At 42.8% G+C, this 13,322-nt stretch overlaps 1 protein-coding gene across 2 annotated transcripts in view; it reads left to right on the plus strand.

The window, feature by feature from the left end:
* The first annotated feature begins 3,061 nt into the window (after window positions 1–3,061).
* Window positions 3,062–13,322, plus strand: part of POLD3 (DNA polymerase delta 3, accessory subunit) — a 52,148-nt gene continuing 41,887 nt past the window's right edge. Inside the window, exons 1-2 of one of the 2 annotated variants that reach the window (XM_003910411.4) lie at window positions 3,062–3,245; window positions 4,591–4,646. In XM_003910411.4, the coding sequence (XP_003910460.1) occupies window positions 3,186–3,245; window positions 4,591–4,646 (116 nt within the window). In that variant the 5' untranslated portion in view covers window positions 3,062–3,185. The remainder of the gene's footprint in view (window positions 3,246–4,590; window positions 4,647–13,322) is intronic. The other variant, XM_021926315.2, reaches the window with a different exon arrangement.

Raw genomic sequence — 13,322 nt, forward strand, 5'->3', positions numbered from 1 at the left:
GTGGTGGCTCATGCCTGTAATCCCAGCACTTTGGGAGGTGGAGACGGGTGGATTGCCTGAGGTTGGGAGTTCAAGACCAGCCTGACCAACATGGAGAAACCTGTCTCTACTAAAAATACAAAATGAGGCACATGTATACATACGTAACAAACCTGCAGGTTGTGCACACGTACCCTAGAACTTAAAGTATAAAAAAAAAGTTACAATTTTTAGGTACAAAAATATTTGTATTTTAGATGTTGAAACATACACAAAATAAAATAAAATAAAAATAAAAATACAAAATTAGCTAGGCATGGTGGTGCAGGCCTGTAATCCCAGCTACTCGGGAAGCTGAGGCAGAAGAATCGCTTGAACCCGGGAGGCGGAGGTTGCGGTGAGCTGAGATTGCGCCATTGCACTCCAGCCTGGGCAACAGGAGCAATATAATGCATTTGCAGCATTGCTATGAGGACTAAATGAAATATTGCTCTCCAAGTACCTGGTACAGTGTGTCTGGTATATAATAATGTAATAGTCAATGATTATAGATTTTATTGTGTGCAGCTACTGCATGAGGGTTTTACGTATATTACCTCATTTATAACTGGCCAAATAGAATTATTTGATTTTCTCATCTGCTTCCAGTTTTTCATGTCTCAGTCAAGGGCATCACCATTTACCTAAAGATTTATGTTCTATATCTAGGTATTTTCCTTGATTCCTGTTTTTTCCACACTTCACTCATCTAATTCCTCAGCAGGTTTTGCCAACTAACAGAAAACTCAAGTCACTCAGTTCTCTCAATTTCCACTACCACTACTCTATTTTAAAAAATGTATTGGCTGGGCACAGTGGCTTATGCCTGTAATCCCAGCACTTTGGGAGGCCGACGCGGGTGGATCACCTGAGGTTAGGAGTTCAATACCAGCCTGGCCAACATGGCGAAACCCTGTCTCTACTAAAAATCCAAAAAATTAGCTGGGCCTGGTGGTGGGCGCCAGTAATCCCAGCAACTTGGGAGGCAGAGGCAGGAGAATCACTTGAACCCGGGAGGCAGAGGTTGCAGTGAGCTGAGATTGCGCCATTGCACTCCAACCTGGGGAACAGGAGCAAAACTCTATCTCAAAAAAAAAAAAAAAAATTACTATTTTTTGAGACAGGGTCTCACCCTGTCACCCAGGCTGTATGCAGTGGCGTTATCAAGCGCTCACTGCAGCCTGTACCTCCTGGGCTCAATCCATCCTCCCACTTCAGAGCTGGGACCACAGACCACAGGCTTGCGCCACCACCATGGCTTTTTTTTTTTTTTTTTTTTAGTAGAGATGGAGTTTCACTATGTTGCTGAGGCTGGTCTTGAAATCCTGGAGCTCAAGTGATCCCCTTGCCTTGGCCTCCCAAAGCGCTGGGATTGTAGGTGTGACCTACTGTGTCTGGCACTGCTACCCTACTTTATTTTATTTATTTATTTTGAGAGGGGGTCTCACTCTATTTCCCAGGCTGGAGTGCAGTGGCACGATCTCAGCTCACCACAACCTCTGTCTCCCAGGTTCAAGTGATTCTCCTGCCTCAGCCTCCCAAGTAGCTGGGATTATAGGCATGTGCCACCACACCTGGCTAATTTTTGTATTTTTAGTAGAGACAGGGTTTTGCCATGTTGGCCAGGCTGGTCTCAAAGTCCTGACCTCAGGTGATCTGCCTGCCTCGGCCTCCCAAAGTGCTGGGATTACAGGTGTGAGCCACTGCGCCAAGCCATTTTATTTTACTTTTAGACTGAGTCTTCCTCTGTTTCCCAAGCTGAAGTGCAGTGGCATGATCTTGGCTCACTGCAGCCTCCACCTCCTGGATTCAAGACATTCTCCTGCCTCAGCCCCGCGAGTAGCTGGGAATATAGGCACGTGCCACCATGCCCAGATAATTTTTATATTTTTAGTAGAGACAGGAGTTCACTATGTTGGCCAGGCAGGTCTCGAACTCCTGACTTCAGGTGATTCATTCCCCTCGGCCTCCCAAAGTGCTGGGATTACAGGCGTTAGTCACCGCGCCCAGTCTGCTGCCCTATTTTAAACCACCACTATCCTTCACTTAAATATCTCAGAATGTAAGCTACATGTGAACAGGCTGGGTTTATTATTGTTCACAGCTGCAGCCCCAGCACCTCAGCACTCAGAACAGTATCTGGCCTTTCTCAGGATTTTGCTGTGCTTTGAATGAATGCATGTTGCAATAAGCCTTTGAAGTAGGTACTATTATTATTCCCATTTTATAGATAAGGAAATAGGCTCCTAGTGGCTAAAGAATTACCTAACTTTACACAATGAACTGCAAAACGAGGATTCAAACCCAGTAAGTCTGATTTACTTATGCACTACAGCTGCGGTACTGAACTGCACCAGCTTATGCTGAAGTCAATTATTAAAGATTTTTGGGGGGTGATATTAGGAGAAATTTGAGTTGAAATTCCCCAACCTGATAACTTTTCTCCAAGTTTTCCTGAGAACACAGCTCATGCACCTCTTCACATTCTCCTAGGCACAACTATTTGGTTTCTCCCAAGTATCTCTCACCCGCCTCTTCTTCTAATAATCCAGAGATAATGAACTCTTTTCCAGCAAATTCTCCTGCCTCTATCCGAAACACTCAGCCTCTCCTCATCCCCTCTGGAAAAACCTTCCCTAATTTCTCAACTCTGAGGGATTATAACAGGCAGTACTTTTCCCCAGTTGGCAGCACTACTAAAATTACTTGTTTTCAATAGTCTCCCTTTTATCCGGGCTTTCCCGGGTTTCATCACCCGCAGCCAATCTCGGTAGGGAAATATTATATCCAACGACATCTGTTAAGAGACCATATTCACTAATGTTTATTACAGTATAATAATAACAATTGTTCTATTTTATCGTTAGTTATTTTTGTTAATCTCTTACTGTGCCTAATTTATAAATTAAACTTTAACATAAGCACGTAGGTATAGGAAAAAACTAGCCAGGAGGCCCCGTACTTCGCTGTTTCCCACTAGCTCTGCCTACTTCAGTCTGCGCCGTCTCCATAACTAGTTTGACTCGCTGAGGGCCGCCGTAGTGCGTCGCTTCCGTTGCCGGGGAAACGACCCGGGAACTGGGAGGGAGCAAAGACGTTTCCCGCCGGCGGGAGCTGTGTCTGTGGTTGAGAGAGGGGCTAGAGGCGGGTCCCAGCGCTGCCGCACCATGGCGGACCAGCTTTATCTGGAAAATATAGACGAGTTCGTCACGGACCAAAACAAGATCGTGAGCAGCTACTACTGGGGAACGCGGGCGTGCGACCGGGGTCCTGGGCCCGGCTGGGGTGGCGGGAGCCTTGACTCTCTCTGAGGTGGCTTCGTGGGGAGCAGGAGGAGACAGGTCCCTACGAGGGGACCTGGGTGAGCTCTGTGCCCCAGGGCGAGCGAGGACTCGTCGGGAAGGTCCTCCGGCACACACGGAAGTCCGTGTCCCTTGGGTGGGCGTGCTCTGAACAGAGCCTGGGACTGGAGCCGCGGAGACCGGGCGCGGAGGGAGGGCCGTTGGCTGAGTATTTCTAAGGCGTCCCTACACCTATCTTTTAAGGTGGTTGGCGTTTAAAGTTTTACGTTTATAGTTGAGGAAATCGTGTCTTAACTGTGTTAAGTTACAAGTTGTGTAACCTCCAGATACTGTTTCCTCTTCCTGGAAATTTAAGCATTGATAGAGGTTTGACCCGCCTCACAGGGGTGCGGTAAAGATCAAGCGAGATGATGGATGTGAGTGCACTTTTCAAACCTTGATGATCGAGTGCATGCTGTGTGCCAAGGCACTTTAATCTTTACAGTGACCTCCCCGCACCCTACCCCAGGTCGGTGGTGGTATCCTTAGATGAGGAAATTGAATCTGAGGGGCCAAATAACTTGTTTATTTCCGGTTGGTAAGGGATAGGCAATTTTTCAACCTACGTCTGTCCTCTTACTAATACTTTCTTCTACATCACACTACCTTTGCCTAACCTGTGCAAGTCTTCTAACTATTGGAAGCTTGACATTTGGAATTGGAGAGACTTTGAGAGAAGAGAGTGCAGGCATCCTGGGTCTAGGAGGGATGAAGGCTTGATGCTGGTAGTTCCCAATCTGATCTCTTATAAAAATATTTACCCTCTTTGTTCATTTCCTGACCCCTGCACCACCTGCGCCCTTTAATGTTTGCATGGGTGCAACTTTCTTTAGAAGTTTCTGAGACATAACATTTCAAAGTCATCTATCTTCTGCGTGAGTTTTAGGATGGCTTTGGCTGGTGGTCCCAAAAAAAAGACATCATGAGGAAAGGGCCTAAGTAAAACAAGGAATGTGAGGAAAATGAGAGCTTTTTCTGCTAGGTATGTTCAACCTGTCTTGTTAGATTATTTTTCATTACTTCATGAAACAAACTTACTAGCATTTTTAAGATAAGTAACTTGGTCCTGCCTACCCAGATAGATAGTTCTTGGCAAAGCCGCAGTGGCATTTGTTGTAATTTATAAGGCATAACCATCTAAGAATAGGAATCTTTAGGAACAGACACTCGGGACTGATCTGCACTCTGGAGTCATCTAATAAAACATTTGAAAATGTTTTTCTTCTTACAGGTGACATACAAATGGCTGAGCTATACACTAGGGGTTCATGTTAACCAGGCCAAACAGTAAGTCCAAGTTACTACCAATTTTAATCACATTGGAGTTTTTTGTTTTGTTTTTTGTTGTGCTTTGCTTTTAACTCTACAGATAGCCTATAGATTAGAGCTAATTTTCTGGGTAAATGAAAATAATACTCTTTTTACTACCTTTTGTCTTGTTTAAAATATTGGTGGACTTGTATTAGGTTGGTGCAAAAATAATCGTGGTTTTTGCCATTACTTTTGCAGCAACCTAAATATATAAAGGTATGATGGTAAATTTATTGGATTTATTTGCAGCCTTGGGCTCTGGTTAACATCACTTTGTTAATTCAAATTTATTAAATGGCCTGCCCAGTTCTGTTTACATCTCGGATTTGTATGTTTGTTTCTTACATCTTTACTATGTTTTCACATGTTTTTCTTAGGCCCATTTCTGGATGTTATTGAAATGCTTCCATAATGAGGTCAACAGGTGTTTGACACAAGCTGTATGACAGTATAAGAGATGGGAGAACTATTTAAGTGAAACTGAAAAGAATATGTTTAGGCTGGTGCAGAACATTATTCTTCTTGAATTTTGCCATATCACCTTTTCTTACTGAAAACTGTGATCCAGTTTGAAACCAGAGGGGAAAAGGCAAGCTTTTGAAATAACTTTAGAATGTTTTGACCTGCATAGGTGCCAGTATCATCTATGTCCCAAAAGGGGGAATTAGTAAACAGGTTGAGGACACAAATATTGGGTTAATTGCTCATTTAGTTTGTTTTATTCCTAAGGATGGTCTGAGTTTTCTCTATTCTTTGAGTCGTACAAACTTTTTTTTTTCTTTTTCTTTTTTTTGAGAGAGAGCCTTGCTCTGTCACCCAGGCTGGAGTGCAGAGGCGTGCTCTCAGCTCACTGTAACCTCCGCCTCCCAGGTTCAAGCAATTCTCCTGCCTCGGTCTCCCAAGTAGCTGGGATTACAGGCGCCCACCACCACACCCAGATAATTTTTATATTTTTAGTAGAAATGGGATTTCACTATGTTGGCCAGGCTGATCTCAAACTACTAACTTCAAATGATGCGCCTGCCAAAGCCTCCCAAATTGCTGGGATTACAGGTGTGAGCCACCATGCCTGAAGGAGCCATAGGAATCTTTGAGCCTTAAGAACATTCCACAAGTCTTAGAAAGTTCCTAGTCTCTAGAATGGGTTGCTTTGACTCTATCTGGGTTAGTGTTAGACAGGTTTAGGAGTCTGATTTTGGCGGTGATGGTTAGGCTTTCAAACCTGAAAGTCTTAGCCTAGGGATAGATTGGGACTAGTTTTGACTGAGATTGCACAAGAGCAGCTGGCCCAAACCCAAGAGGTTCAGTTAACTTTGGGAATGGATACCTATGGGTTATTGTTCATTGTGGTTATGGATGTTTAAAGTGAAATTAGGCAACTATTACTAAGCCTATTGGGATACAAAGGTGTATACTGTGAACTAGAGTTCCCCAAAGGTGAAATGAAGATGCCTGCAATTTTACTGTAGCTACCTGATTACCTCTAATTTTTGTAGCATTAATGCACTGTCTAGCTCCTGCCTATCTACCCAACTTCATCTCATACCGCTTTCTACCTCACTTACTATAGTCTAGCCATATTTGCCTTTCTGTTCTTCAAATATGCAAGCTTATTCTCACTTTAGGATCCCTCTGTCTGGAATGCTCTTTCAGCTGTCCTCGTCCTTCAGATTTCAGCTCAGATTTTACATGTTACCACTTGTAAGGAATCTTACTAATCCTCTATTTCAAGTATCCCCACCCCTCCCCAATTCTGTCATATCATTCTGTTAATTTCTTTAGTAATTCTCCCTTTAAAAAGTTTATTGAGATATAATTCACCAATTTAAGGTGTATAATTCAGTAGTTTTTAGTATATTCACAGAGTTGTGTAACCATCACCACAGTTTTATAACATATTCATCACTCTAAAAAGAAACTACCCACTATCACTCACTTACCATTTCTCCCTTACCTCTATGCCCTCAGCCCTAGACAACCACTAATCTTTCTGCCTATAGATTTGCCTGTTCTGAATATGTTGTATAAATGGAATCATATATAGTCTTATAATGTCTGTTTTTTTTTCGCTTAGCATGCATCACTACTTAATTTGTTCTTATGGCTAAATAATATTCCATTATATAATTTATTAGTTTCCAAGGGCTGCCGTAACAATATACTACAAATTGGGTGGCTTAAGACAACAGATATTTAATATCTTATAGTACTGAAGGCTAGAAGTAAAAATCAAGGTGTTGGCGGGGCTGTGTGCTGTCTCTGAAATCTATAGGAAAGAATCTTATTCTTTACTTTTTCCCACCTTTGATGGTTTGCTGGCAATCATTTGCATTGGCTTGTAGCTGCGTAATTCCAATCTCTGCCTTCATTGTCATGGCATTCTCCCTGTGTATCTGTATCTTTGCATGTGTATCTTATATGAACACCAGTCATATTGAATTACGAATCCACCCTACTCCAATATGACCTCGTCTTAACTAATTACATGTGCAATAACTCTATTTCTAAATAAGGTCACATTTTAAGGTATTGGGGGTTAGGGCTTCACCATATCTTTTTGGAGACATGATTCAGTCTCCAAATATATATGGATACAACAAATTTTGTTTATTCATCATTAATAGACATTTGGGTTATTTCCATATTTTGACTGCTATGAATGATGCTGTTATGAACATTCATGTATAAGTGTTTATATGAACATATATTTTCAGTTATCTTGAGTATATGTATTAGTCCCTTCTCATGCTGCTATGAAGACATACCTGAGATTGAATTTATAAAGACGAGGTTTAATTGACTCACAGTTCCGCATGGCTGGGGAGGCCTCAGGAGACTTGGCGGAAGGCATCTCTTCACAGGTTGGCAGGAGAGAGAATGAGTGTCGAGCGAAGTGGGAAGCCCCTTGTAAAACCATCAGATCTCGTGAGAACTCACTATCATGAGAAGAGCTTGGGGGAACTGCCCCCATAATTCAGTTATCTCCACCTGGTCCTGTCTTTGATACGTGGGGATTATTACAATTGAAGTTGAGATTTGGGTGGGGACACAGCCAAACCATATCAGTATCTGTACCTAGGATTGGAATTGCTGGGTTATAATTCTGTATTTAACATTTGGAGGAACTGACAAACTATTTTTCAAAATGGCTACACCGTCTTACCGTCCTAACAGTATATGAGTATTTCAGTTTCTCCACATTCTGGTCAACACTGACACTTTTTTTTTCCCTTAGACTTCTCGTGGATGAATTCTCTTTTTTTTTTTGAGATGGGGTTTCACTATGTTGCCCAGGCTGGATTTGAACTCAAGGATCCTCCCGCCTCAGCCTCCCAAGTAGCTCTACGGGTGTACATCACCACACCTGGCTAAAACTTTTTGTTATGTCTTATTTTAACCATCCTAGCAGATGTGAAGTGGTATCTCATAAATGATGTTGATTTGCATTTTCCTAATGACTAATGATGCTGAATATCTTTTCATACACGTCTTGGCCATTTGTATATCTTTGGAGAAATGATACTCAAAATTTTGCCCATTTCTGTCATTGGGTGTTTTTGGTTGTTTTTGAGTTTTAAGAGTTCTTTATAGGTTCTGAATATAAGACCCCGATTGAAAAATGATTTGCAAAAATTTTCTACCATTCTGTGGATTGTCTTTGTACTTTCTTGATGGTGTGCTTTGAAGTGCAGACATTTGTTGTTGTTGTTTGAGACAGAATGTCACTCTATTGCCCAAGCTGGAGTGCAGTGGTGTGATCTCAGCCCACTTCTGCCTTGACTTCCCTGGGCTCAGGTGATTTTCCCACCTCAGCCTCCCAAGTAGCCAGGACTACAGGTGCATGTCACCACACTCAGCTAATTTTTTTATTTTTTGTAGAGATGGAGTCTCGCCATGTTTCACAGGCTGGTCCCAGGCTGGTCTTGAACTCCTAGGCTCAAGCCCCTGCCTTGGCCTCCCAAAGTGCTAGGATTACAGACATGAGCCACATGCCTGGCCAATGGAAGTTTTTATTGCTGATGAAGTCCAATTTATTTATTTTTCCTTTTGTTGCTTATGCTTTTTTAAGTTTAAATTTTAAAAGGATTAATTTTTTTTTATCTTATTATTTTTTTTTTAGTAGAAACGAGATCTCGCTATGTTGCCCAGGCTGGTCGCAAACTCCTGATCTCAAGTGATCCTCCCACCTTGGCCTCCCAAAATGCTGGAATTACAGATACGAGCCACTGTGCCTGGCCTAAGAAGATTTTTTTTTTTTTTTTTTTTTTTTTTTTAAGACAGAAGCCTTGCTCTGTCGCCTAGGCTGGAGTCCAATGGCGTGATCTTGGCTCACTGCAACCTCTGCCTCTCTGGTTCAAGCCATTCTCCTGCCTCAGCCTCCCAGGTAGCTGGGACTACAGGCATGTGCCACTACGCCCGGCCAATTTTATTGTATTTTTAGTAGAAATGGGGTTTCACCATGCTGGCCAGGCTGGTCTCGAACTCCTGACCTCAAGTGATCTGCTTGCCTTGGCCTCCTAAAGTGCTGGGATTACAGATGTGAGCCATCGTGCCCAGCCAAGATTTTTTAAATTGACAAGTTAAGTTGTATGTATTTATTGTGTACAACATTATATTTTGAAGTATATGTACGTTGTGGAATAGTTAAATCTAGCTAATAAATGTATTACATCACACAGTTATTTTGGTGGTAAAAACATTTAATGTCTACCATCTTTGCATTTTTCAAGAATATAATATATCATCGTTAACTGTAGTCACCATGCTATACAGTAGAGCTCTTGAACTTATTCCTGTCTAATGGTAATTATGTATCCTTTGAACGACATCTCCCCATTCCCCCTCCGCTAACCACCTCAGCCTATGGAAAGAAAATTCTGCTTTCTACTTCTGAGATCAACTTTTACAGATTCCACAAATGAGTGAGATCATGTGGTATTTGTCTGTGTCTGGCTTATTTCAGTTAACATAGTCTCTTCCAGGTTCATCCATTTTGTTGCAAATGATAGGATTTTATTCATTTTTATGGCTGAATAGTATTCCATTGTGTATATACACTCTATTTCCTTTATGCATTTATCCGTTAATGGACATAGGTTGATTCCATATCTTGGCTATTGTAAATAGTGCTGCAATAAGCATGTGAGTGCAAATATCTCTGACATACTGATTTCATTTCCTTTGGATGTATATCCATAGTGGGACTGCTGGATCATACAGTAGCTCTATTTTTGATATTTTGAGGAACCTCCATACCGTTTTACACAATGGCTGTATTAATTTACATTCCCACCAACAGTGTATAAGCATTCTCTTTTCTCCATACCCTTGCTGTGTTTTCTTTCTGATGTGTTGCATATGCTTCTGACATAGTATCTAAGAAGGCTTTGCCTAACCCAGGGTTGTGAAGATTTACTCCTGTGCTTTTTTTCTAAGATTTCTTAGTTTTTGCACTTACATTTAATTCTGTAATCCACTTAGAGTTTAAAAAAATCATTTTTATCACTATATTTAAGTTTTCTACAGATCATGTGCTTGTCAACATCATTATTATTATTGTTTTGAGACAGCGTTTCACTCTGTTGCCCAGGTGGAAATGCAGTGGCGCAATTTTGGCTCACTGCAACTTTGGCCTCCCAGGCTCAAGTGATTCTCCCTCCTCAGCCTCCCGACTAGCTGGACCTACAGGTGCACGCCACCACACCTGGCTACTTTTTGTATTTTTTGTAGAGATGGGGTTTCACTGTGTTGCACAGGCTGGTCTTGAACTCCCGGGCTGAAGCCATCCTCCTGCCTTGTCCTCCAAAGTGCTGGGATTGCAGATATGAGCCACTGCACCTGGCCATGTACTTGTTAACATTAGAAATGCTTCAGTCAGGTGGGTGTGGTGGCTCAGTTGTATTAGTCCCAACACTTGAGGAGGCTGAGGTGGGAGAATTGCTTGAGCCCAGGAGTTCAAGGCGAGCCTGGGCAACATAGTGAGACCCCCATCTTTATAAAAAGGTTTTTTAAAACAGAAGTTGGGTGTGGTGGCATGCACCTGTAGTCTTAGCTACTCGGAAGGCTGAGGCAGGAGAATTGTCTGAGCCCAGGAGTTCAAGGCTGCAGTGAGCTATGATCCCATCTGGGTGACAGAGCAAGACCCTGTCTCTAAAACAGAAAGGGGGAGAGAAAAAAGGAAGGAAGGGAGGGAGGGAGGAAAGGAAGGAAGGAGAAATGCTTTAGTCGTTATAGTAAGACTATACTAAAGCTTTCAGATTAGGTGTTAGTTCAAGCTAATTTTTAAATGAATCACTGAAATGTATAAATATTGACTATATCTTCTAGGAATCACTTGGAGTTAATTTTTTGTGTATGGTGTAAGGAAAGGGTCCAGCATCATTTTTTTGCACATGGGTATATGGTTATCCCAGCATTTTATAATTCATATTATTGTCTTGGCATTTTTTGCTTATTGTATGTCTTTTGCCACTAGAATATAAACTCGATGAAGGCAGGAAACTTGTCAGGTTCATTGCTGTTCTGATTACTATTGCTGTATCAGAAATCACCCCAAAATGTAGTGCCTGGAAACATCATTTTATTATGCTCATAGAATCTTTTGCTTTGGAATTTGGATAGGGCACAGTGGGAATGGCTTATGTCTGTTCCGTGATGTCTGGCATCCCCACTGGAAAGTCTCAATAACTGGAACCTGGTCATCTCTAGGCATCTTTAAGCACATGTCTGGCTGTTGCTTCTGGCCATCTGTTGGGACTTTCGCAGGGGCAGTGGACTAGAGTGCTTGCATGTGGTCTATGTATATGGCCTGGGCTTCCTCACAGCCTGGTGTCTCCAGGTAGTCGGACTTCTTACATAGCAGCTCAAGGCTCCAAAAACTTGTGTTCCAGCACAGTGTAGAGCCAGTTGCCTTTTCTGACTAGCCTCAGAAGTCAAGCAGTGAATCACTGGCCATACCAGATTCAAGGGGTGGACTCTACTTCTCAATGAGAGAATGTAGAAGAGCATATGGAATGGGAGATGCTGTCTCAGCCATCTTTGGAAAATATAATATGCCACAATTATTCTCTCTTCAGTGTCAGGCACACAATGAATGCCAATACATATTTATTGAATGAATACCAAGCACTATGGTTTATGTTTGTTTGTTTTGAAATAGAGTCTCACTCTTATGACCCAGGCTGGAGTGCAGTGGTTCAAACATGGCTTCCTGTAGCCTTGACCTCCTGGGCTCAAGGGATCCTCCCACCTCAGCCTTGTGAGTAGCTGGGACCACAGGTACATGCCACCATGCTAGCTGATTTTTTCATTTTGGAGAGATGGGATCTTGCCATGTTGACCAGGCTGGTCTTGAATGTCTGGACTCAAGCAGTCCTCCTGCCTCAGCCTTCCAAAGTACTGGAATTATAGGCATGAGCCACCAAGCTCGGCCTCACTATTTTCACAAACATTTCTCTCACATAATTTTTTTTTTTTTTTTGGATGGAGTCTTGCTCCGTCACCCAGGCCAGAGTGCAGTGGTGGAACTTGGCCCACTGCAACCTCTGCCTTCCAGGTTCAAGCGATTCTCCTGCTTCAGCCTCCCAGATAGTGGGGATTACAGGCACCCGCCACCATGCCCGGCTAATTTTTGTATTTTTAGTAGAGACAGGGTTTCACAATCTTGGCCAGGCTGGTCTTGAACTCCTGACCTGGTGATCCGCCCGCCTCGGCCTCCCAAAGTGCTGAGATTACAGGCTTGAGCCAGTGTGCCTGGCCTCATACTGTTTTCTTTAGCATTATTTCGGGCTATGTCATACAATAGTAAACCTGACAGACAAGCCCACCCCCCATCCCCCCACCAATTGATTTAAACAAGATAATTTCAGATTGTGAAAATGCTGTGAAAGAATTAAGTTAGGTTAGAGAAAGCAGTATGGGCAATACATTGTACTCATCCTGGGGAACATTATGGGTGGAACTGATCAGGAGGGAAGATTAATGAATTAAAATGGGAAGCTATAATTAATCATACGTGTAGGAAGTGTATCTTGTAAGAAGTCATATATGTTGTTATTCTTTTTTTTTTTTTTCTGAGATGGAGTCTTGCTCTATTGCCCAGGCTGGAGTGCAATGACACAATCTCGACTCACTGCAACCTCCGCCTGCCGGATTCAAGCAATTCTCCTGCCTCAGCCTCCCAAGTAGCTGGGGCTACAGGCACGTGCCACCATGCCTGGCTAACTTTTTGTATTTTTAGTAGAGATGGGGTTTCACCTTGCTGGCCAGGCTGGTCTCGAACTCCTGACCTTGTGATCTGCCTGCCTCGGCCTCCTAACATTTTGGGATTACAGGCATGAGCCACTGTGCCCAGCCTGTTGTCATTCTTATTTAAGAATATTTTACATTTTGTTTATTAAAAAATGTTTGGCTTAGGCTGGGCGCGGTGGCTAATGCCTGTAATCCTAGCACTTTGGGAGGCCGAGGCGGGCGGATTGCCTGAGCTCAGGAGTTTGAGACCAGCCCGGGCAACATGATGAAACCCCGTCTCTACTAAAATACGAAAAAGTAGCCAGCGTGTGCCTGTAGTCCCAGCTACTTGGGAGGCTGAGGCAGGAAAATTGCTTCAACCTGGAGGCAGAGATTGCAGTGAGCTGAGATCGCACCACTGCA

Source organism: Papio anubis, chromosome 12, assembly GCF_008728515.1.
Source record: "Papio anubis isolate 15944 chromosome 12, Panubis1.0, whole genome shotgun sequence".
NCBI classification, from domain to species: Eukaryota; Metazoa; Chordata; class Mammalia; order Primates; family Cercopithecidae; genus Papio; species Papio anubis.